Here is a 22,151-nt window from a genome sequence, read left to right as displayed (position 1 = left end):
AAACTAAGATAAAAATGTCTTGGCCATATTTGTGATTCAAATCTAGGCTCTTGCTGGGCCATTCAATGAATGAACAGGATCAGTATTATGCTAATGTTACATTTCAATCAGAAACTGGACTGCTGTGCTGGTCGGGATACTTGTAGTACATGTGCACGCAAGCACGTGCGCTTGCAGTACTAGTACACGTACTTGTGACTTTAATACACGCAAAAGCACGTATTTGTCATGCACACACATACACATAGTACAAGTAATCATAGTTGAGTATAATAAAGTACATGTTCTTGTAGTATAAGAAAAGGTACTTGTACTACAAGTGCGAGACGCATATGCGTACTTGTCTTATTTCTCCAACCTTAGTTTACGAAACCTACTGAGCTGAGGCAACTGGCAACCTAGGCAAAGGCTAAAGAACTAACTTGTAATTGGTTGATTGGTGGAGGGCAGGACATCTGTTGTAAACACAGAATGAAAACAACACCAACTTCTACGGGCTGACAATCAACTTTTGAAATCGGGAAATCTCGGATTAACCATTGAGAACAGTGTTAGAAGAATTTCCCAAAAACATTTTTCTTTAACGTCTACTGAAATATTAGTGCCATTAAATGAATAACTGAAGTGCAAATCTTACATATTGCTCCTTTAAGTTCATATGAAACAAGAACAAAAACATTTGCTGCATTGATATTTTGTTCAGCGTTGTCACATAACCCACAATGCATGCTGCAATGGGTTGAGCGTTGTGCTGCTTGACTTTAAAAGAATTCAATAATTTACACTATAAATAGACAGGGGGTGACAGCAGCATTGGTTTTACAGCCCATTTTTGCAATTGACACACATGCTTTTTACAGGAACAACTTGACAAGTGTAAAGCAAATGGCTGCGAATGACGAACACACTTTATTAGTGTACTGATGAGCACAAGTAGGTTTCCAAATACATATGTAAACATTAACCAGGTATTTATAATTTTGTGGTAACACTTCATAATAACTACTTAATACATCATTCCTAAACTGTTAATAAGTTATTGTTGATTTAAGTGTTTAACAGTATGGAGGGTCTAAGGATGGGGGATACCCAGGACTTGAATTTATTTATTCATCTTTGTTGCTTCGTTTGCAGTTTCTGATTGTGTATCATATTGCCTCTGCAAAGCCCTTTGAGACATCATTGTTGTGATCCAGGGCTAAACAAATAAAATTGAATTGAATTGAATTGAATTAACAGTTTGCTGTGATGTATGGATGTTAAATGCCCCTCATAAATTCAGTTTATCCTCTGTTTAGCACAAAAAGTGTCACAAACTCATGGCTTTGTACTAGTAGTTTGTTGTTCTGCCATGTGATGGCTCAGTGTGTGTGTTTCTATGCATTAAACAAAATGTTCAACATTTCATCTTCGGTGTTTCTTTGGTAAAGCACACAAAAAGACCTATGGGTGGAACAATCTTGAGGTACAAAAATTTGATATTTTAAATATCACATCAAATTTCTGTACCTTGAACTTGCTCAACCAATTTGCTGTTCTTTAAAATTTAGTAGATGGTTAGCAAACTATTAACAACTGATTTGTAAAGTGTGAGTTAATATACTGAATCTAGTTATAAGCTTATGTATGTTATTGGGACATTATTCTTAAGTAGCACTTATTCCTCATTCACTAACAATTACGAAATGAGTAGTTAATTTGCAACTTTAGAATGTCCTAATAACACAAATAAACTATCAACTGAACCTTAAGTCATTAGTTAGTAAGCTACTAATAACTTGTTAATGGTATATTACTCATTTATAAGGTGTAGGTATAAATCATTTACATACAGCTTACTAGTCATTTATTACTCATTAACCATCTAATTTATGGTATATTAACTATCTATAAGGCATTATAAATGCTTGACAAACTTAATACTTCACAAATCAACAATAAATCCTCTATTAACATTTTACTAATGATCTATTAACTAGTTATAATGGACAGCTATTATAAAGTGTTACCAATTCTTAATTCACTATTATGCAATGTGTTTGCATCATTTACATTTAAAAGCTATTTTTAAAACAGTTGTATGCATTGGACAGCTGAATAACAGGACTCGATACGTCTGCAACATTTGTTTGGCGTCTCATTATTTGCATGAACAGCTCAGACTGGTTTGAATTTTCTTATGTAAACAAATTGTGCAGAAAAACAAACAAAGTCGGTACTATGACAGTAAACTCGCTTGTACTGTGACTTCTTTTAAAGTAGAGAGGGGGAAAAGGCACAGAATTGTGTCATCTGATTTTACTTTTCATTGGTGCTGATCATTATTGCACTTACGCAATCAAGTAATTTTATCATGGCTGGGGAACACTTTCTCCTCTTTCTGTTTTATCTGTTCCTGTCAACAAAAAGCTAAACTGAATTTTTATTCATAGTTTTAAATTTTTGATAGCCATGGCTTGAGACATTGGGAGTCTTTTTTGAGAACTAAGTATTAAACGTGAATTGTGAATGTAGCTGTTGTGACAATACCAGTTAGGCCAGTGAGTGTCGCGTTGGGAGTGTGTACATATAATGCAGAGAAGAAGAGATGAGAGCGTCTGGCTACAATGATTTGTGATGTGATGCTATGTTTTCACTGCTACGAGTTCATTAAAAAAAGAACCGTAATCGAATGCTTCATATGGCTGCTTCTTTCTAAATTAGCAACACAACAGATTCCAAAACAAAAATGCTTTTAATACTGTTGATCTTAACGGAGGAGTCTACTGCTTTAAGATGGCGGCTGTTTACTAACACCAGCGAGTCCTTATATGTTCTAACGCCACCGAGTCTGTCATTTTGCATCTAGTTCTATTTACATGTGATACCGACCATAGCCCGACAAATAATACGATTTATTCTCATATTATTCCGTCCATCCATCCATCCATCCATCCATCCATCATCTACTGCTTAATCCGGGGTCGGGTCGCTGGGACAGCAGAAGACAGACGTAATGTATTGTTTTACTTACCTAGTTCTGGCGGCACAGCGTGTCAACTACGTAGCACTCAGCTAGCTTTGCACTTGGCACTTAGGCGATATTTCATGAGGCCGGTCGTGCCTAATTGGTCGTGCAGCCACTTTTGCAAGATATAGCTGTGTTGCAAATGTTGCACTGAGCTGATTAATCTTTTTTTTTTTTGTGTAAAGTTAAGCCAAACTTTTGAGCGCCGCCGCACCATGTCCATGGTTGTTCTCAAGTTGCAATGCACAAACACGCACTTCTTGTGGCTTCTTCTTCGTGGTTTTCGGCAGCATTTTTTTCCGCTCGGCTGTCAGAGTATCAAAACATGGAACCGAAATTTTAAAATTCGAACGGTTCCGGGAGAACCGGAGTGTTAGAACCGGGTCCCATCGATGCTTGATGCCCAACCCTAAACAACATCAAGTCAAATGGCTGACGATGAATTTAAAAAAGGCTAAATTAAGCATCATTAATATATTGCCAAACCAAACTGTTCATCTTTCCACGCTTGTTTTTTTTTTTTTTTTAATTATTATTATTTCATACTACTATAAGTGCTTGCAAAGTAGAAGCTGGATGGAGTAACATTATATATACTGCACAGTTAGATGAAAAGGTATTTTAATGAAACAGGTGGATAATAATAATAATAAAAATAATATGCTATATTCATATGCGATGGATGTAGTGATATAATTTTTACCCTTTTTTGGTTCACTTACACTATATTATGATATAAATACACAAGTTCAATGTCCAATTTCTCTTTTGTTGAAAAATAACCTGAATCCTGTTCACATTTGTCATCCCCTGCCAAGTCTCACCTGTCTGCCAAGTGCTGCCCCCTGGATGTCCTCCTGTTGCTGCTGGGCGATAGTGACACCCAGAACTAGGGTATGAACACCACACGTGACTGCCGTTATAAGTACAATGGGTGTTAACCTCAAAGGTAGAGTCAGGAAAAAGGAAAAGCTGAAGAAAGCCTGCCAGCCCACTGTGTCGCTGGCCTGGTGAAAGTGGGCGAAGTTCAAACCCAAGTAGCAAAATATTTGTGCCGCTATGAGCACCCACAGGGCGTAGGGTACAACCCGCCTTGAGATGCGATCTGGCAGAACCCCATAGCGACACAGTAGGTAGAGGATGATTTCTGCCAGCAGCCCAACAGATGCCACGAGGACAGATGCCAGTTTGTCACCGGTGTATACCACTGCACACATGACAATAACGTAGCTGTCGAAAAGAGCCGCAAACACAACCAGTACCAGTAAGGTTTCGTGCCTTTGACGCCTGAAGTAGGTCTGGTAGAGGTTCTCCAGAGACTCTGGCGCAAAGGTGAGGCGCATGAAACGGGGAAGGCAAAGGCAGCATCCTGAGCTCCTCACCGTGACCTCGTGCGTCCGCCCGACAGCCTGCCCTGGGTCAGAGGGCAGAGTCACTGAACAGTCTGCGGAATATTCGGCAGAATACTCGGGCTCCGAGAAAGCTCGGTTTCGAGGCATAATGAACACTAAGCGTTCTCTTCTTTCCAACTAGAGGACACGATTGTTTTGGCACAGGCGTCGATCAAATTCTTTGAAGATTCATCAGCTATATCCGTTTTGAATCCATATAAGTGTACGAAATCCCTTCCGTATGTTGATTGTCTGACGGGACTGACAAATGAGAGACACCTGCTTACATTGCTGCAGTTGTTGTCACTCCATCAAATGCTGTCGTTTGGCTCAGTCCAGTGTCATATCCACAAACTGGACCCGCCTCTTTAGCAACATGATCCAGAGATTGTCTTTTTCCTCATTCAGCATCAGCAACGTGACTGGTTCACAATCTCATTTCCATAGTGGCTCTCCATAGTATTGCACCCAGTCGATGTGGTTAAATTGGAATTATGTAATCGCCTGGGCAAATGATTACATGAGCCCCTGTCGCCATCGTTCCACTGGCATGGGCAGTATTTTCCATGTTGGACTTCCATAGTCAAGGGTCACATGTCCTGAAAAAATGGGAACACATAAAAGGGATTGTCACTATTAAACAATCAAACACATTAAGCGCACCAATATTGCAATGTATGGAAGTTGTAAAGAAGATCTGAATGGATCCACTGTGACAACCCTTCTTCATCTCAACCATATTATCAAGGAAATGTGTTCCTTTCCCATCAATAGCGTACTGCACGAATGCTATTTTTCGACCATGACGTCACATAGTAAAGTGGAAGTGGGACATTATAGGCACAGTCTCGCATACAAACCAGTATATTTCTGCTAGTTTTCTCCGATAATCTTTCAAGAACAAACATGCTGATCAAACACTGCGACGATGGAACTTGTAGAAAAGACTCTAGACATTACGACTGTCCACATATGAAAGATGTTTTCTTCATACGTTTCCGAAACCAAAGATTCAAAGGAAAAAATGTAAACAATGGTTCAATGGAGCTTGTGCGTATGTCCAAGAGACCAGTTTAATGCCAGGAAGGTGAAGTCATTCACCTTGATATGCAGTAAAAATTTAGTTGTGGGTCATGGTCCTACAAATGACAATCCCGACCCATTCCCTGCCATAGCGCCCTAGAAAGAGGTAAGCCATTTTGATATTTTTACTTATTTTTTAGCGCGGTATTTTGCCGTGCTGCTTCTGTCCGACATTGAATAACCTGAAAAAAATTAAACTTGTATCTGACTGCCACCGTTGTTAGCTTTTCTGTAAGCTTGAGAACGATAAACAGATATGACCGGATATCCGGTTTTACAGGTGAGAGATACAGCTGTATCGATAATAAAGTTACCATTCGACAGTAATTAGCCATTAAATATTCAATGAACCGATTGTAGAGATAGAATTCGGCTATCGCGGGCACAAGAATCGGCTTCTAATACTTAGTCCAATGCATTGACATGATGATATGAAAATTTAGCTTTTACCTCACATGCTGCGCTTGTGTCATTCACCACACAGCGCACTTAGATTGTGACCGCCTTTGTGGTTGCCTCGACTTCCCATTCATTTCGGCAGAACCGCTAGTAGTCGCCGTCATTACCCGATCGTCTTGGGCGTGTCATAACAACGCGAGAGCTAACAAAACCACTGTAACGCACGCTCCGCAGCGTTTTCTTCACAGCCCAAAACGAAACTAGTAGTGGCAACAAAGCAACATGCTAAAACAATGGACAGTTTGCGCCCCACGCCAGCGACATGCAGCGATTGATTTTCAACGCACCCAGGAAAACAAAAGTCGGACTTTGAAGTGACGAAGGCAGTCAGATCTGTTCGCATGGGACAGAGCTAGTGTGAAGCGGTACAGAGATCGTGAGTTTTTAACCCAAAAATTAACCCACTACAATGGTGGAAAGGGCGGCATACTTTTTCCACGAAACGCAGTCTACTTAAACATGAACATGTGGATCAGTTGATCTTCCTCAAGAAAAATGTGCCCTTCAAAAAAAAATATATAGACAGTGATGAGGAATTTAAAAAAAAAAATGTGGAAGCACAGGCATACTCTGCTGTGTATAAGGTTAAAGTAATGATTATAGACCCGTCTGTCTAAAATACCATGTTTTTATTCCCCCAGGTATACCAGTGGTAGAGCATAATTTATTATTTATTTATGATAACACTAGCAGGTTTAATTTTTTTTCTAGAGCTGCTGCATATAATTAATATTTTTGCTTGTAAGATGTTTATGTTGAAAGTTTGCACTTAAATTACTTACCTATTGTCTTCAAAACACCAGGAAATACAGTAGTTAAATTACTGCACTTTACTGGTTTCTATCACTGGATTTATATTTTATTATCAATCCCATCGAACAAAATGACAGTCATATAGTAAGCTTTATTTTATTTTTTTTTCGTAAAAAAAAAATAAAACATAACATTGGTAGGAAATTTTGTTGTTTAATTTAATCTTTAATCTTTTTTAATATGTTTAAAATACTGTACGTACACACACAACAAATGTTTACTATCGTATCGTTTTCACTCTGCATCTAACCATATCGTTCTTAAACTGTATCGAATCGTATCGAATCGCTCGGCCTTAAAAATGTATCGTTTTTTTAATCGAATCGTAACCTGTGTATCTAGCAGTGACGTGCGGTCAGGGGAGGCAGGTGAGGCAGAGCCTCACCTGTCATCATGACAAAAAAATAATTATAGCATCAAATTTATATTAATATATGTCCATTGCTCTTTATGTATGACTCATTTCAAACATTTTTTATAGTCAAAATCGCTGAATTTGCCCATTTCCTGTTCAAATAAAGAAATGAAACGAGAGGTGCGGCAGCAACGAGTAAAGCCTCACCTCTGATTGCGCAATCCACAACAAACTGGGTTGATACATGGAATTGGAGCGTGCTGGTTGCCGTACATCTGCATGTCGCCATTATAATGTTTCCAGATACGTTTATTTGACCTGATTTTCCACAGTCTGGCTAATGTCTTTATCCCTTAAAGTTTAATGTTTGTTAGTTAGTTTTGCTGATGGGAAATAAAACCGCAGTGAAAAGGCACAGGTTGCAGCAGATAGTACTCTGCCGCACTGCAAGGGGGCGTACGTGAAACTGGACTTTCCGTTAAAAGTGGACGCGGTTAACACAACACCGGCGCTAAAAGGTTTGCTTCAAACAACGAGACAGAAGATAACTCGCACTTTTCAAACGGACTGGTACACCCGAAAAGACTGGCTATGTGGCTGTCCTTCGAAAAATCGCCTTTGCTGCTTTCCCTGCCTTTTCTTCTCAACTTGTGCCAATGTCTGGACTAACACGAGATATTGTGACATTAAAAAACTACCACGAAGCCTCAGCAAACATGAGAGCTCGACCACTCACATTCAAAGCCTGATTGCTTTAAAAACTTTTGGAAGCTCAAGGATCGATTTGGCTTTGACGAACAGCGGAAGCTCAACGGTAGCATCCTCAGCGCTAAGGTAAAGAAAAGAGTTTGAAAGACCTCATTAATGCAACCTGCATCCTAGCTAAACAGGAGTTAACATTTCGTGGGAACGATGAGCGTGTAGCTCTTCTAAACGTGGCATATACAGTATGTAGAACGATTACATGGTTTTGCTGAGAAAGATGAAAGGTTAGCTAGACTTTTGGACACATCCACTGTGTTTTCTGGCTTGTCAAATAGAACACAGAACGATCTAATTGAAGCAATCCTCTCCATTGAGGCGGAGAGATTTTTTTAAAGTAAAGGAAAATAAGGAGGACTTTTACAAAAAAGGCGTAGGTTTGCATAGGGACGGTAGGGACATAACACTACCAACTTTTCAGGATGCTAAAATTGTCCCCACCAACTTTTAAGCAACCTTACCTTTTCTGCATGATATAATGTTCAGTTATATAGAGAGATCTTTCAATAGTTCCATATGTTGTAAGGATAGAATTGACCCTGCCATTATTAAGTGAATTATTTTCATTATGTTTATGTTTGCTAATAAAAAAACAGACATTTATTCAGGAAGTTTTCAAAATGTTTCTTTAGTATTTTTTGAAAACAAAGGTTTGAATCGAACAGTGTATCATCTGAACCAATGCATGTAAAAGTTATCAGAAGGATTTATTTTGCATTGATCATTTTGCCTATTAATTGATTAGGTTCATATACATGAAAAATGTGGCCCTTTGCCCCCTTCATCCAATCTGTTTGGTCTAATTAATGTCCCGTCCCAACAAAAAGTGTACCTACATGCAGATTATGCTGTTATATCGTCCCTACGAATGTTGAGACCAAACTTATGCCCTTCCAAAGTAACGCCGGTTTTTGTGGTGAAGGACAGGCGCAAGATCACAAACAGTTTTCATTTCAACCTTATAAAAAAAATAAAAATAAAAATAAAAAAATAAAAAAGAGCTTAGACCAAGAAAAATACAATAGAATATATAAAAACTAAATTTTGGCCTTAAATAAAATATTCTTTGTTTTTCTTTTCACACTTTTTGTTTAGCAATCTGTAATAAATTGATTAAAGTATCAGAATTAAAAGTTTTAAAAACAACTGAATATTTCACTAAAGGTCAGAATTGATTTATGTTGCATGAATTATAGAATTGCGACGACCAACACATTGAGGGTGTAGAGCGAATGCATGTTATTTTCTTACTTTTACGTATCGATAATATGTACCGTGTGTGCGTGTTTTGTGAAGAATGCTGATGAGATATGAAATAACCAGTAGCCAATTGAATAAGCTACCCTTTTTGGTTTATATATTTGGAAATCTGACACTAAAGGAGTCAGTGCCTCACTAACCATGAACCTCACCGCACGTCACTGGTATCTAGATACATATTGAATCGGCTTCATGCCAGAGATTCCGAACCTTAGTTTTCTGTTGTGAAGAAACAACTTCAGTAAGGGTGAAGTGTAAATAAATTAATAGAATTAACATGTTATTAATGAAAAAATTAAAAGTGTTCTTTCACTGTCACGGAGTAGCATTTGCGATCGCTACACAAAACTAACAATATAAATTACCCCCAAGAAGAGTCAGAGATGTAAGACAACCAGAGGGTATAATATATAAATTAGGCAGTGCATATGAGGGTAAAGGATAGCTTGTTGAAACAGGAGAACGTCATTGTCAGTAGCGTGAAGAAAAAGGTATGGATCAGCTCGGCTCTTTTTCAGGCCTCGACAGTCAAGCCATCTCTTTAATTGAACATTTGTATGTTCTTCCACATCTTTACCAGTAAATTTGGCACCAAGAACATCATTTTCGGACAGAATTAGTAGGTTTAGATCTGTAAACATCTCCTTCGTACACTATATCCATTCATTTAAAGTTCCGATCGGGATTGGATCGGGAGCAAAAAAACATGATCGGAAGAACCCTAATTAATATTATAGTATACCACTATATATAATAGCATTATAGAAATTCTAATAATTATTCATTGCCAATCTGATTTTTCATAAAGGGTGTAACTTAAAGCTATTCTTAAAGCTATTTTTTGCAGATGCTGTTAACCAGCTATTTTTTTATGTTTGAAGTGTCACCTTTACCCTTTAACCACAAGTTTGCATTTTGGAGAAGACTGCCAATGTTTTATAGCAGGCTAAAGTAGGTTGTCCCGCCCCCCCCCCCCCCCCCCCATTAGCCTCAATGTATCAATGCTAACGTTTACAGTGTTTAATATAGATGCGTTTCTTTATTTTGTATGTATGAACATTAATTCTACGGCGCGTTGATGACCAATAAACATCTGTGAAAGGAACTGGGGTCTCATATGCCATCAACACGCACGCACAAATGTATGCAGGTACGCACGCACGCACGCGACAATAAAACGCAGCCGTGAAAATAACCGCCCTCATTTTTATTTACCGTGATATAAATGGACTCATTGCATATCGCGATAGGCTTAGCAACTTCATGTCGTTAGTTCGTTAGATGGACTTACAATCTGCCAGCTTGTTGTTTCCTGTCATCTTCCAAAATTACAACTGGGTGACGGTGCTTTAGGTGTTCATTCAAGGCAGACGTGCAGCCAAGCTTGGCATTGAAGAGACAGGACACAACAGCGTACCCTCGTTTGTTCTGTTGAAATGATTCAAATGTTTTGGCCACTCTGGTGCGCTTTTTTTTGGCTTTGTTCCGCTTTCCCCGCTTGCATACCAAGCGTCCAACATTCTTAACTTTCCACGCATATATTTTTTCAACCCTTCATTAACTGTCGACAGGATGTTGTGCTCGTCGACACATTTACGTCATCAATGACATCGACTTGTCGGGACAGCTCTAATATGCTACGCAGGCACCATTGACTCGCGCTAGCTTAGCCACTCCGGAGCCCTGAAATTAACAAATAACTAACAAACTGCACGGAATTTGTTGAAATCAACTCCACCTACTAATTAAACCCCTGCTATCTCAAAGATTAAGAATTACGTTTAAAAAATTCTGAACTTCCCCTTTGACACTGATGGCGGAGTAGCATTTTGCGCGCCAGGGGATTTTTAACCTGAAGGAAACCGGAAGTTATCTATTGGAATGTAAACAATGACACATGCTTTTGCTGAGCATTGTTAAACACCAATTTTGATGCTGCTGCTGAAATAACTGTTTTTAAAGGCAATTCATGCAATTTAATTTCGTTTCTAGTTGTTGTATGAGGACTTTAAACATTTGAAGCATATTTTTTAAGTGTATAGACTATAGTTAGAAAGGTTATCCCCTTTTTTCTTCTGCTTGATGTTTTTCCTTTGCAGGTTTTATTTTCACATTTCTAATTCAGTTTTACTAACATTTATTTTTGTTTTAACACTTCTGAACTTACCATTACAAGCCAAAATAAGTTAAGCGATTAAGTCCAAAACATATACCTGGCGTAGCTACCTTTAAAGGGGACCACTGATAGAAAGACGTTGTGCTTAAAAGATAAATGTTAGTACGAGTTATACTAATTTAAATATTAAAACCCCTCTTAATGTTTTCGTTATAATAAAATTTGTAAAAATTTAAATTGGAAAAAAAAACAAAAAAAAACTTATCGCTTGCCATTGTTGTTGACGTCGCAAGGCGGTGACGTCACATGGGCTCCCTGTCGTACTTCCACAGTGTCACTCTTCAAACTATGTAAGGTAGTGATTTAAACACACCACAAGGTGTCAATGGCGAGTTTTAAAATCAATTAGATCAAGCCAATGAGTGCGTTATGTCCCTTGACTGACACCGTAGTTTCCCGTTTACTGCGGGTCTATTGTACTTTACAAGTTCATTTGAATGTTGTCTTCACAACGTACAAGACTCCTGATAATGGCTCCCAGCATCAGAGTTTGTATACTGTGATGATTAAATATTGACATTAAGTGTATTTGTTGAGCCAAACAAGTTGCTAAAATGTTTGAATAGAGTTTGACCAAAGTCTGAGTAAGTTTTATGTGAATTTTGCTTATCTATTTTGATTGTGAATGCCAGTTCTCTTTCCATTGTTGTTTAACTGTGTGAGAATAGGGCATCATTAGGACAGATTGAAGCGCTTTTATTTTTGTGAACATTATTTTTTGAGAGATATATTATTTTTGTTGTATTTTCACTATATGATACTTATTTTTGTTGTGAAGGGGTTGCCGAAGCTTTTGTCAATAAACGGCGTGGTCCAATGAACGCATGTGTCCACTCACCTTTCTCTGCCTCTTAGATCTCAATGTGCAAAATAAGGAGTCATTATAATCTGTTGGCCATTAATACAGTTATTCGTTTTCGTGTCACTTATTCACCGGGAAGCAGCCGGCAGGATAATCAACAATCTAAACATCTGCTTTTACGTGACAAAAATAAGGTAAGATGCCATTAGACGTCTCGGTAAAGGCAAACGTTTTCGTGTGTTCTGATGCACGGCACTGGGCTATCAGCAAAAATAATCAAACTGATGTGTTTCACTGTATACTCTAATCCAGTGTTTTTCAACCAGTGTGCCACGGCTAGTGTGCCGTAAGAGATCGTCAGGTGTACCGCGAGAAATTATTCTATATCGCTTTTTTAAAAATTTTTTTTTAAACGTTGTCGGGAAGGAGTAGGTAGAAAGTTGCGGTCGTGTGCAGATGAGTGAGGTGTTGCCCGTGTCGCGTTCAAGAACTGCTCGGCCACCTTATCCATATGCGATGACCGTCAATCCTGCCCTCTGTGTTTTATTCCAATGTGTTTGATTCCAACACATTGTCGAAGACAGCAAGGCGGCTGTTGGCTAGAAATCTGAGCAGTTCTTGAATGCGACACGAGCAGCAATCCAACAGCGCCGTAGTGCCAAGCAAGTTCAAACGTCATCTCCAAACGAAACTTCCGTCGCTTCAAAACAAGTTGATGGACTATTTTGTTCGCCTTTGTGTAAACAGAGAAACAGGCAACTTTTTTTTTTTTTTTTAGAAAAAATACAAAGCTAAATTAGAAAGCCCTCAAAGCCAGTTACCTAGTTGCTGAACTTGTTGCTAAATCCAAAAATTCCCACACTGTGGCAGAGACATTAATACTACCTGCCTGCAAAGCCATTGTCAGTGAGATGCTTGGCCCTGATGCGTTTAAAGACATTGCTTAAGTCCCCGTCTTATAACTCTGAGCTTTTCGAGCCTAACTGCTATATAAAATAAATTAATAAATAAATAACAAAAACAGAGAGAGATTGCGTGCTGTTGAAGCAGATTCCTGCCAGGATATCGGCTTTGTGTTCATCTAAATAGGCTCAAGTTTCACACTAAGTATAAATACTGAGAATTTATTTATAATTTAAAAAATAATGTACATAAAGTAATTTTGGAACATTTTTGGTTTTTGGTGTGCCGCAAAATTTTTTCCAATGTAAAAACGTGCCGTGACTCAGAAAAGGTTGAACAACAGCCCTCTAATCATATGTAAAGCACAGCTATGGATGCTAACTATCTCTATAATAAGATTGGAATCAGTTGGACCACACAATAGTTTACCGTGAAGATCTGCAAACAGTTTTTGACATCAAACACTCTCCTGCTCTCGTCACTAGAGCAGGGGTGCTGTACTTGACACATTAACACTACTCGACTCATTCGCGTCTTTTGCTTTTGCGGTCCTTCACATGTTCCACTCGGGTTCAAGTTGGAAGGGCAGAAACTAGGACATGTTAATGTAGTTAAAGAGTGACACGGTGGAAGTCCCTCAGCATAGCCATGTGACATCACCGCCCTGCGACGTCAACAACAATGGCGACCTCCTAGTTAAAATAATTTTACAAATATTATTAGAACGAAAACATTAAGAGGAGTTTTGTTATCAAAGTATTATACCCAGGGGTGAAAGTGGTTAGAATTTCTTGCCGGAACTCCCCGACATGAGGGTCGCCATGGAGCCAGAAATTTTTATTTATTTATTTATTGGGGGGGTTAAAACTACTGAAATTCAAAGAAAACTGTTTTGGTCAGTTATTTCTATAACACATACAAAAACTGTTTTTCATTCAAAATTGTATTTTTCCAATGATTTGTAAAATAAAACAAAAACAGCTATAACCCAAACCTCCATCTACTAATTTTTATTTTCCCTCATTTCCTCACATACTAAACTCCAAATCTCAATTTTAACTACTTGAGAACATAGGATATATATTAAAATTGAAGATAATGTAAACATTTACTTTTTGTTGTGTTTTTTAAACATAAAGATATACTGTAAGTAACATATACATTCAGAAATATAAGTACAAATGACTTATATTATACAAAGTGAAATGGAAAAATTTTTTGAAGATCGTGCAAATATTGACTTTTTTTTTTTTTTTAATCATAAGGAAATGAATAAGTAGCCAACATAAATGAATAAATAAGTCCAAAGTGCATATTGACAGCTAAGATGTTCTGAACCTCCCCATCAGAGCAAATAAAACTAAATAACTCTTTTCTTGCTCTTAAAGATTTGAGCCATTTTCTTTTGCTTTTTATTTTTATATTTTTATTTATTTTATTTTTTTGCTGTTTCAGAAAACATTCACATTTGAACCAATCAGAGCTAACAATCTCTGGTGATCACATGTCAGTATGTCAGCCAATTGAATGGATAAATGAGTCCAGGTGCTTTGCTTTGCTGCGTGTATTCGCACATTGATGTGACTCGTCATCGTCAGACTCGGATAACTACAGCAGCTGGGGAAACCTCCATGCAGTCCGTGGAATAAAATAAATAATAAATATCGGTGGAAACGGATTACGCTACACAAGCACTTTATTATGCTTGTTGTTAACGCTTGTGTATGTAAATCTGATGTTGGTGGATTGTTTTCTTCTTGGAGATGAAATGCATGCGTGGCAGCTTTGTAAACATTTTTTTAACATAGCGTTTTGACAGTTGCCGTCATATTTTCGGAATCAAAGCACCATATACCGGAACTGTGTTCCGGCCCTGAATCTTATACCGGAACTGCGTTCCTGACCGTTCTGGCCCATTTTCACCCCTGATTATACCTTGTACTAACATTTATCTTTTAAGAACTACATCTTTCTATCCGTGGTACCCTTTGATCAGCTGCAGAGTCATTTCTGGGAATTTTTAAAAAAGGGCTTCAGTTCTGTGAATGGTTGGAAGACCCCTTAAAAGTGATGTATTACAGGATGGGTTTTGATGAAAAAAGACATTTCGTCCGAAATACCTATCCTAGTGCTGTGGTAAAGCATTGGTGGTAGTTGTTATCATTCAAGGTCCATCCAGGCCCTGTGCTGACGGCCTTCCTGACGACCGACTACATGTTGCGCGAAGCTATACGGACAGCTCGTAAAAACACTTGTACTTTCTCAGGATTGTTTAAACATTGTCAACTGCCACAGTAATTGCCCTTAGACAAGGCTTACAAATGAAGGTACCGTTATTTTTTCGGGATTAACTGTTTCTACTGATGTTTTAGCATTTTGGAGTTTACAATGTAGACTATAAACTATTCGTACACAATGATGGAGATCTTTGCGTTGAGAGTTATCTGAAGGAGTTATTATTTCATTTAGCTAATTTGTATGCTCTTGGTTGGAGGAAAGCAGATAATCAGTGACCATTCTGCCAGCTGTCGTGAAATTCTTCACTGATGCATTTACCTACCGTTCGTAGAGGCCAGATTTTGGGTGTTATCCTGACTCCTTCACTACACACGCGTGGGTGTCATCAGCAGGAATCACAATAGCCAGTAAAGTTTAGCCCCAGTCTGCGGGGTAAATAAGTAGAGCAGAGAAAGTAGCCTCGGCATGGATTCAGTTGTTTAGTGTTTTTTTTTTTTTTTCTTGGGTGTTTTCCGCAGAAGACACAGTTTCGTCACTAAATTTAAATACTGCACAGAGAATTTCCGGTCCTTCAAATGAAAATTAAGCGAAATAAAAACACTTTCTACGCGAAATTTACCACACAAATTGATCGTCACTGAAAATAAATCTTCATTATTTCTAATCTCTTAACGTAATATCATTGTACTGTTTGATAAAATTATATAATTTCTTTTTTTGAGGGGAGCGTGGCTGAACGGGGCTCTTATTTTGAAGGAAAAGTGACCACATTTCCGTATACGCTCGTACATTTTCTGTCTAACATTACCAACCCATCTTCACGTTTGCCTTTCTGTATCCCCCGCCTGCTTGAATGCTGTCCATTTCACCTCTTTATCTTTTTTGGGATTCTGAATGTCAATGGTGGAGATAGAATCGTTCTAACGTAGTGAATTAGTTTTTGCACGTTTATGAGTTTATGTACGTGTATGAGCAATACCGGCACGTCTGGAATGTCACGCAGGCACTGGATGAGGCTGCTTTTCAAAGTAAATCATCATTTGCAGCACACGAAAAGTTGCACCTGTATGGAGCTATTTGTGACAATTTCACCGGTAAAATGCAACCATTCCAGGCGTATATGATGCGCTGAGTGTGTTGGCAATCACGCTTAATAAAATACCCACTACACCTCACTCACCCAAACCCAGGTGAGTGAGTGGGGTTGGGGGTACCGAAGCTCTCTACTGTCAACGCGTGGTCAGTTTAGGTCATGACATAGGTGCCTGTTTGCACTAGGGATGTCCCGATCCGATCCAAACTTCTCTCATCCGATCACATGATCGGAAACCAGACCATTTGTCAGAGGATTGGAAATAAAATGTAAAAAAAAATAAAAAATATTTAAAAAAAAAAAAATGTGAAAAATACATATATACATATATATATATATATATATATATATATATATATATATATATATATATATGTATATGTATATTAGGGGTGTCAAATGATTAAAAATTTTAATCGAGTTTATTACAGCTTAAAAATTAATCGTAATTAATCGCAATTCAAACCATCTATAAAATATGCCATATTTTTCTGTAAATTATTGTTGGAATGGAAAGATAAGACACACGACGGATATATACATTCAAGATACGGTACATAAGTACTGTATTTGTTTATTAAAACAATAAATCAACAAGATGGCTTTAACATCATTAACATTCTCTTAAAGCGATCCATGGATAGAAAGACTTGTAGTTCTTAAAAGATAAATGTTAGTACAAGTTATAGAAATTTTATATTAAAACCCCTTTTAATGTTTTCGTTTTAATAAAATTTGTAAAATTTTCAATCAAAAAATAAACTAATAGCTTGCCATTGTTGACGTCAATAATTACACCATGCTCACTCATGGTACTAACCCATAAAATCAGTTGGACCCAAACGCCAGCAGAGGGCGCCAAACACCCAAAAACAAGTAACAAGCGGACATTACACTGTACTGTCATTTTAGTCTGAGCGGGACATGTGCGTTAATTGCGTCAAATATTTTAACGTGATTAATTTAAAAAATTAATTACCACCCGTTAACGCGATCATTTTGACAGCCCTAATATATATATTATATATATATATATATATACATATATATATTAAGGGTGTCAACAATAATCGATGCGGCGATGCATCCCGATGCGGGGCAGGGACGATTCGATTCGATGCGGGCAACACGCTGAATCGATTCAGCGCATTTTAAAATATATAAGTACGTTCAAAAATCTTCCCTGCGCAATTCCGGTGATGCAATGAATTTGGTTTCCCCATTTGTATTGTTATTCTCATGTTTACCTGTAGAAAGAGCTACTTCAAAGCAAGCCTGTAGAGGTTAGATCGGGCCTAAAAAATTCCAGCCCAACCCGACACGGCCCGCTGGTATTGAAGCCCGACCGGCCAGATCAATTAACTATAGATTTGCATGCCCGAGCCGAGTGATGCGGAAAAAAAAAAAAACGCAGCAGCAATTTATTTTCGTTTCTTCAAGTTTTCTTACTGTTTAAATAGTCTACATATTTCTATGATATTTATAAAACCATTTACACAACGAAATAACGCTGGGAAAGTTTAATAAAAAAAATAAAAAAAATTAAAAAAGGTTTTACAGACACACAGAGGAGAAGATTCAAAAGGATCACATTTGCCTTTGTGTGCATAAATAAAAGTGTCTTTCGTAACGAATTCTCAGTTGGCAGACAAAAAACGCAAGTTTACTCAATATTTAAATAGTCTACATATTTTTATGAGATTTATAAAACCATTTACACAACAAAATAACGCTGGGAAAGTTTAATATTTTTTTAAAAACACGGTTTTACAGACATACAGAGGAGAAGATTCGAAAGGATCACATTTGCCTTTGTGTGCATAAATAAAAGTGTCTTTCGTAACGAATTCTCAGTTGGCAGAAAAAAAACGCAAGTTTACTCAATATTTAAATAGTCTACATATTTTTATGAGCTTTATAAAACCATTTACACAACAAAATAACGCTGGGAAAGTTTAATATTTTTTTTTTTAAAAACACTGTTTTACAGACATACAGAGGAGAAGATTCGAAAGGATCACATTTGCCTTTGTGTGCATAAATAAAAGTGTCTTTCGTAACGAATTCTCAGTTGGCAGAAGAAAAAAACCGCAAGTTTACTCAATATTTAAATAGTCTACATATTTTTATGAGATTTATAAAACCATTTACACAACGAAATAACGCTGGGAAAGTTTAATTAAAAAAAACAAAACAAAAAAACACGGTTTTACAGACACACAGAGGAGAAGATTCAAAAGGATCACATATGCCTTTGTGTGCATAAATAAAAGTGTCTTTCGTAACGAATTCTCAGTTGGCAGGAAAAAAACGCAAGTTTACTCAATATTTAAATAGTCTACATATTTTTATGCGAATTATAAAAGCATTCACACAACGAAATAACGGGAGGAGAAGAAGAAAAAGAGGGCTGCGCCACAGCCCTCTGCGCATTTAAAAAAAAAAAAAAAAAATTTATAGTCCGGCGCGGCGGCCCTACCCGACCCACCGAAGCGTGAATGCTTAACATTTCGGGTCGGGTCGGGTTCGGGCACAAGATCTAACCTCTATACAGGGGGGACGAGGAACCTAAATCCGCTTCCTCACTGTGACTGGAGTAACGTCACAGACAAGCGCAGTTGTAATCGAGAGAGCAGAGAGATAGGACATAACATAACAATGGCTGAAACGGAGAAAGAGGGAGCGAGAAATATTATAGATATAAGATCGGCTATGCCTACATTTTACTTTTGTTCTACATTGCAATTTCGTTGATGTTTGCTTTAGAATTTTAATGCATCCCAGGCTTTAATGCATCGCAATGCATTGCCGAATCGAACCGAATCGAATCGTGACCCTCTGAATCGAATTGAATCGAATCGTGGCCCTCCGAATCGTAATCGAATCGAATCGTGAGGGCAGTGTCGATGCACACCTCTAATATATATATATATTTGTGCTGGCTAGAGTCGCCAGTGTTTGGAGCCAGTTGCCATTTTACAGTACGTTACTGCCACCTTGCGGTCATAATAATTCACTGCATCCATCATGTGACACAGTTTAGATCACATGCTCATTCACTTTAACAGTACATAGCCTGTAGGTCGCATTAATGGTGTTGAGTGCTTTCCGTTACGTTTCTGCCTTGGAAACTATACGTCTGTAAGTAATTTACATCCGTGCCAACCAGTTAGTATGCATTATATTTGTGTTTATGGGGAAAAGCTATATGAACGAAATTTTTTAATAAGTCCTTCTGCATGGATGCTAACTTTTATGATTAGGGGCCATGTAGCCTCCTATTTTGTTGTTTTACATCCGACTTTTTTTAGCAAACCTTGATTCAGTACTTATAGACAAGTTTCCTGAGCGAAACATGGGCGGCGCCATCTTTGACAATTTCTGCTCCGAACTTCCGGTTTAAACAGAAAAACATGCAGTGTGGTTGAAATAAGCAGTGTGTTGACAAAGTTAAAACTTCAAAATCTAATGAGAGGAACCTGCGGGATCTTCCAAAATGGATTCAGTACGACTTAGATGAGACTCGGAGACTTTCTGTGCTGTGCGTGAACTCCTGGAAGCGCCTACAGTGTTATGAAAAAGTATCTGAACCTTTTGGAGTTTCTAAAGTAAGTAAGTGAACCATCACATATAATTTTTTCTTTGTTGACATTTTGTTACATAAATGTGCCATCCTACACGTACTGATTAGCAACAGGCTAACAGTAGTAGCATGTGTTGCGGCCACAGCAGTACAGTAGTTGTAGTAAAAAATATCAAACATAATCATAATTCTTACAACGACCCCAATCACCGACATCACACAATCACGGGATCGCTGTATTGTGCCGCCATATTGTCCGTCATTGTGTGTCCGTATTCTCAATGGTAGGGTGACCAAACGTCCTCTTTTGCCCGGACAAGTCCTACTTTCACGTAGTATCCGCGTGGTCCGGGCGGGTTTTATAAATTCATAAAAATGTCCGGTTTTTATGATTTTTCACGGGACCAATTTGAAGAGAATCCCTCCGACCGCTGGGTGGCAGCGCCTGCCTGCGATGACATGGCTCCGAGTAGTAGGGAGGGAAGGAGTAGTTCTTCTTGTTTTTGTTGGCAGTTTACCCCTATCATGAGGCATTACCGCCATCTACTGGGTTGACGATATGGCCACAACGCCTGAAGTTTTTTACGATAAATACGTATAGAATGGCAACTGTTGACTTCTGTCGGAGCTTTGACTGTAAAATCCTATTTGGTGTCGCATCGTTGCGCTGCCGATGACTGTAAACTTTTATAGCAAAGTTTGATTTTTGCCTCAGCTAGCTATCAGTAAGCTAAACCGCGCTAGGCATTATGGGAAACGTAGTTTTAACTGCTACGTTTGGAAACATGCTGGTTGAATAGTTTGTCAGTTTATTTCGGTTTTTGTTTGTGTACAATCTAAAACATTGAATGAGAATATCAATTGAATGGGAGTAACAATTTGTCAAGGACAATTGTCGTGATAGTAATTTATAAAAATGTTTAGTTGGCACATAGCCCACTGTGTGTATGTGTATTGACTGGACTACAGTGCCTTGCAAAAGTATTCGCCCCCCTTGAATCTTGCAACCTTTCGCCACATTTCAGGCTTCAAACATAAAGATATGAAATTTAATTTTTTTGTCAAGAATCAACAACAAGTGGGACACAATCGTGAAGTGGAACAACATTAATTGGATAATTTAAACTTTTTTAACAAATAAAAAACTGAAAAGTGGGGCGTGCAATATTATTCGGCCCCTTTACTTTCAGTGCAGCAAACTCACTCCAGAAGTTCAGTGAGGATCTCTGAATGATCCAATGTTGTCCTAAATGACCGATGATGATAAATAGAATCCACCTGTGTGTAATCAAGTCTCCGTATAAATGCACCTGCTCTGTGATAGTCTCAGGGTTCTGTTTAAAGTGCAGAGAGCATTATGAAAACCAAGGAACACACCAGGTAGGTCCGAGATACTGTTGTGGAGAAGTTTAAAGCCGGATTTGGATACAAAAAGATTTCCCAAGCTTTAAACATCTCAAGGAGCACTGTGCAAGCCATCATATTGAAATGGAAGGAGCATCAGACCACTGCAAATCTACCAAGACCCGGCCGTCCTTCCAAACTTTCTTCTCAAACAAGGAGAAAACTGATCAGAGATGCAGCCAAGAGGCCCATGATCACTCTGGATGAACTGCAGAGATCTACAGCTGAGGTGGGAGAGTCTGTCCATAGGACAACAATCAGTCGTACACTGCACAAATCTGGCCTTTATGGAAGAGTGGCAAGAAGAAAGCCATTTCTCAAAGATATCCATAAAAAGTCTCGTTTAAAGTTTGCCACAAGCCACCTGGGAGACACACCAAACATGTGGAAGAAGGTGCTCTGGTCAGATGAAACCAAAATTGAACTTTTTGGCCACAATGCAAAACGATATGTTTGGCGTAAAAGCAACACAGCTCATCACCCTGAACACACCATCCCCACTGTCAAACATGGTGGTGGCAGCATCATGGTTTGGGCCTGCTTTTCTTCAGCAGGGACAGGGAAGATTGTTAAAATTGACGGGAAAATGGATGCAGCCAAATACAGGAACATTCTGGAAGAAAACCTGTTGGTATCTGCACAAGACCTGAGACTGGGACGGAGATTTAATTTCCAACAGGACAATGATCCAAAACATAAAGCCAAATCTACAATGGAATGGTTCAAAAATAAACGTATCCAGGTGTTAGAATGGCCAAGTCAAAGTCCAGACCTGAATCCAATCGAGAATCTGTGGAAAGAGCTGAAGACTGCTGTTCACAA

At 38.3% G+C, this 22,151-nt stretch overlaps 1 protein-coding gene across 4 annotated transcripts in view; it reads right to left on the bottom strand.

Annotated features, from left to right (window-relative positions):
- The window catches only part of adcy3a (adenylate cyclase 3a), a 111,614-nt gene extending 95,844 nt beyond the window's left edge, over positions 1-15,770 (bottom strand). For 2 of the 4 annotated variants that reach the window (XM_057833450.1, XM_057833451.1), the window contains exons 1-2: positions 15,572-15,770; positions 3,832-4,997 (exon numbers count right to left, since the gene is read on the bottom strand). In XM_057833450.1, coding sequence (XP_057689433.1) covers positions 3,832-4,506 — 675 coding nt within the window. In that variant the 5' untranslated portion in view covers positions 4,507-4,997; positions 15,572-15,770. The remainder of the gene's footprint in view (positions 1-3,831; positions 4,998-15,571) is intronic. The other 2 variants (XM_057833452.1, XM_057833453.1) reach the window with 2 other exon arrangements.
- Between the last annotated feature and the right edge of the window lie 6,381 nt (positions 15,771-22,151).

Source organism: Corythoichthys intestinalis, chromosome 4 (assembly GCF_030265065.1).
Source record: "Corythoichthys intestinalis isolate RoL2023-P3 chromosome 4, ASM3026506v1, whole genome shotgun sequence".
NCBI classification, from domain to species: domain Eukaryota; kingdom Metazoa; phylum Chordata; class Actinopteri; order Syngnathiformes; family Syngnathidae; genus Corythoichthys; species Corythoichthys intestinalis.
The sequence above is the reverse complement of the archived record's forward strand: the minus strand, read 5'-3'. Positions and strand labels throughout refer to the sequence as shown.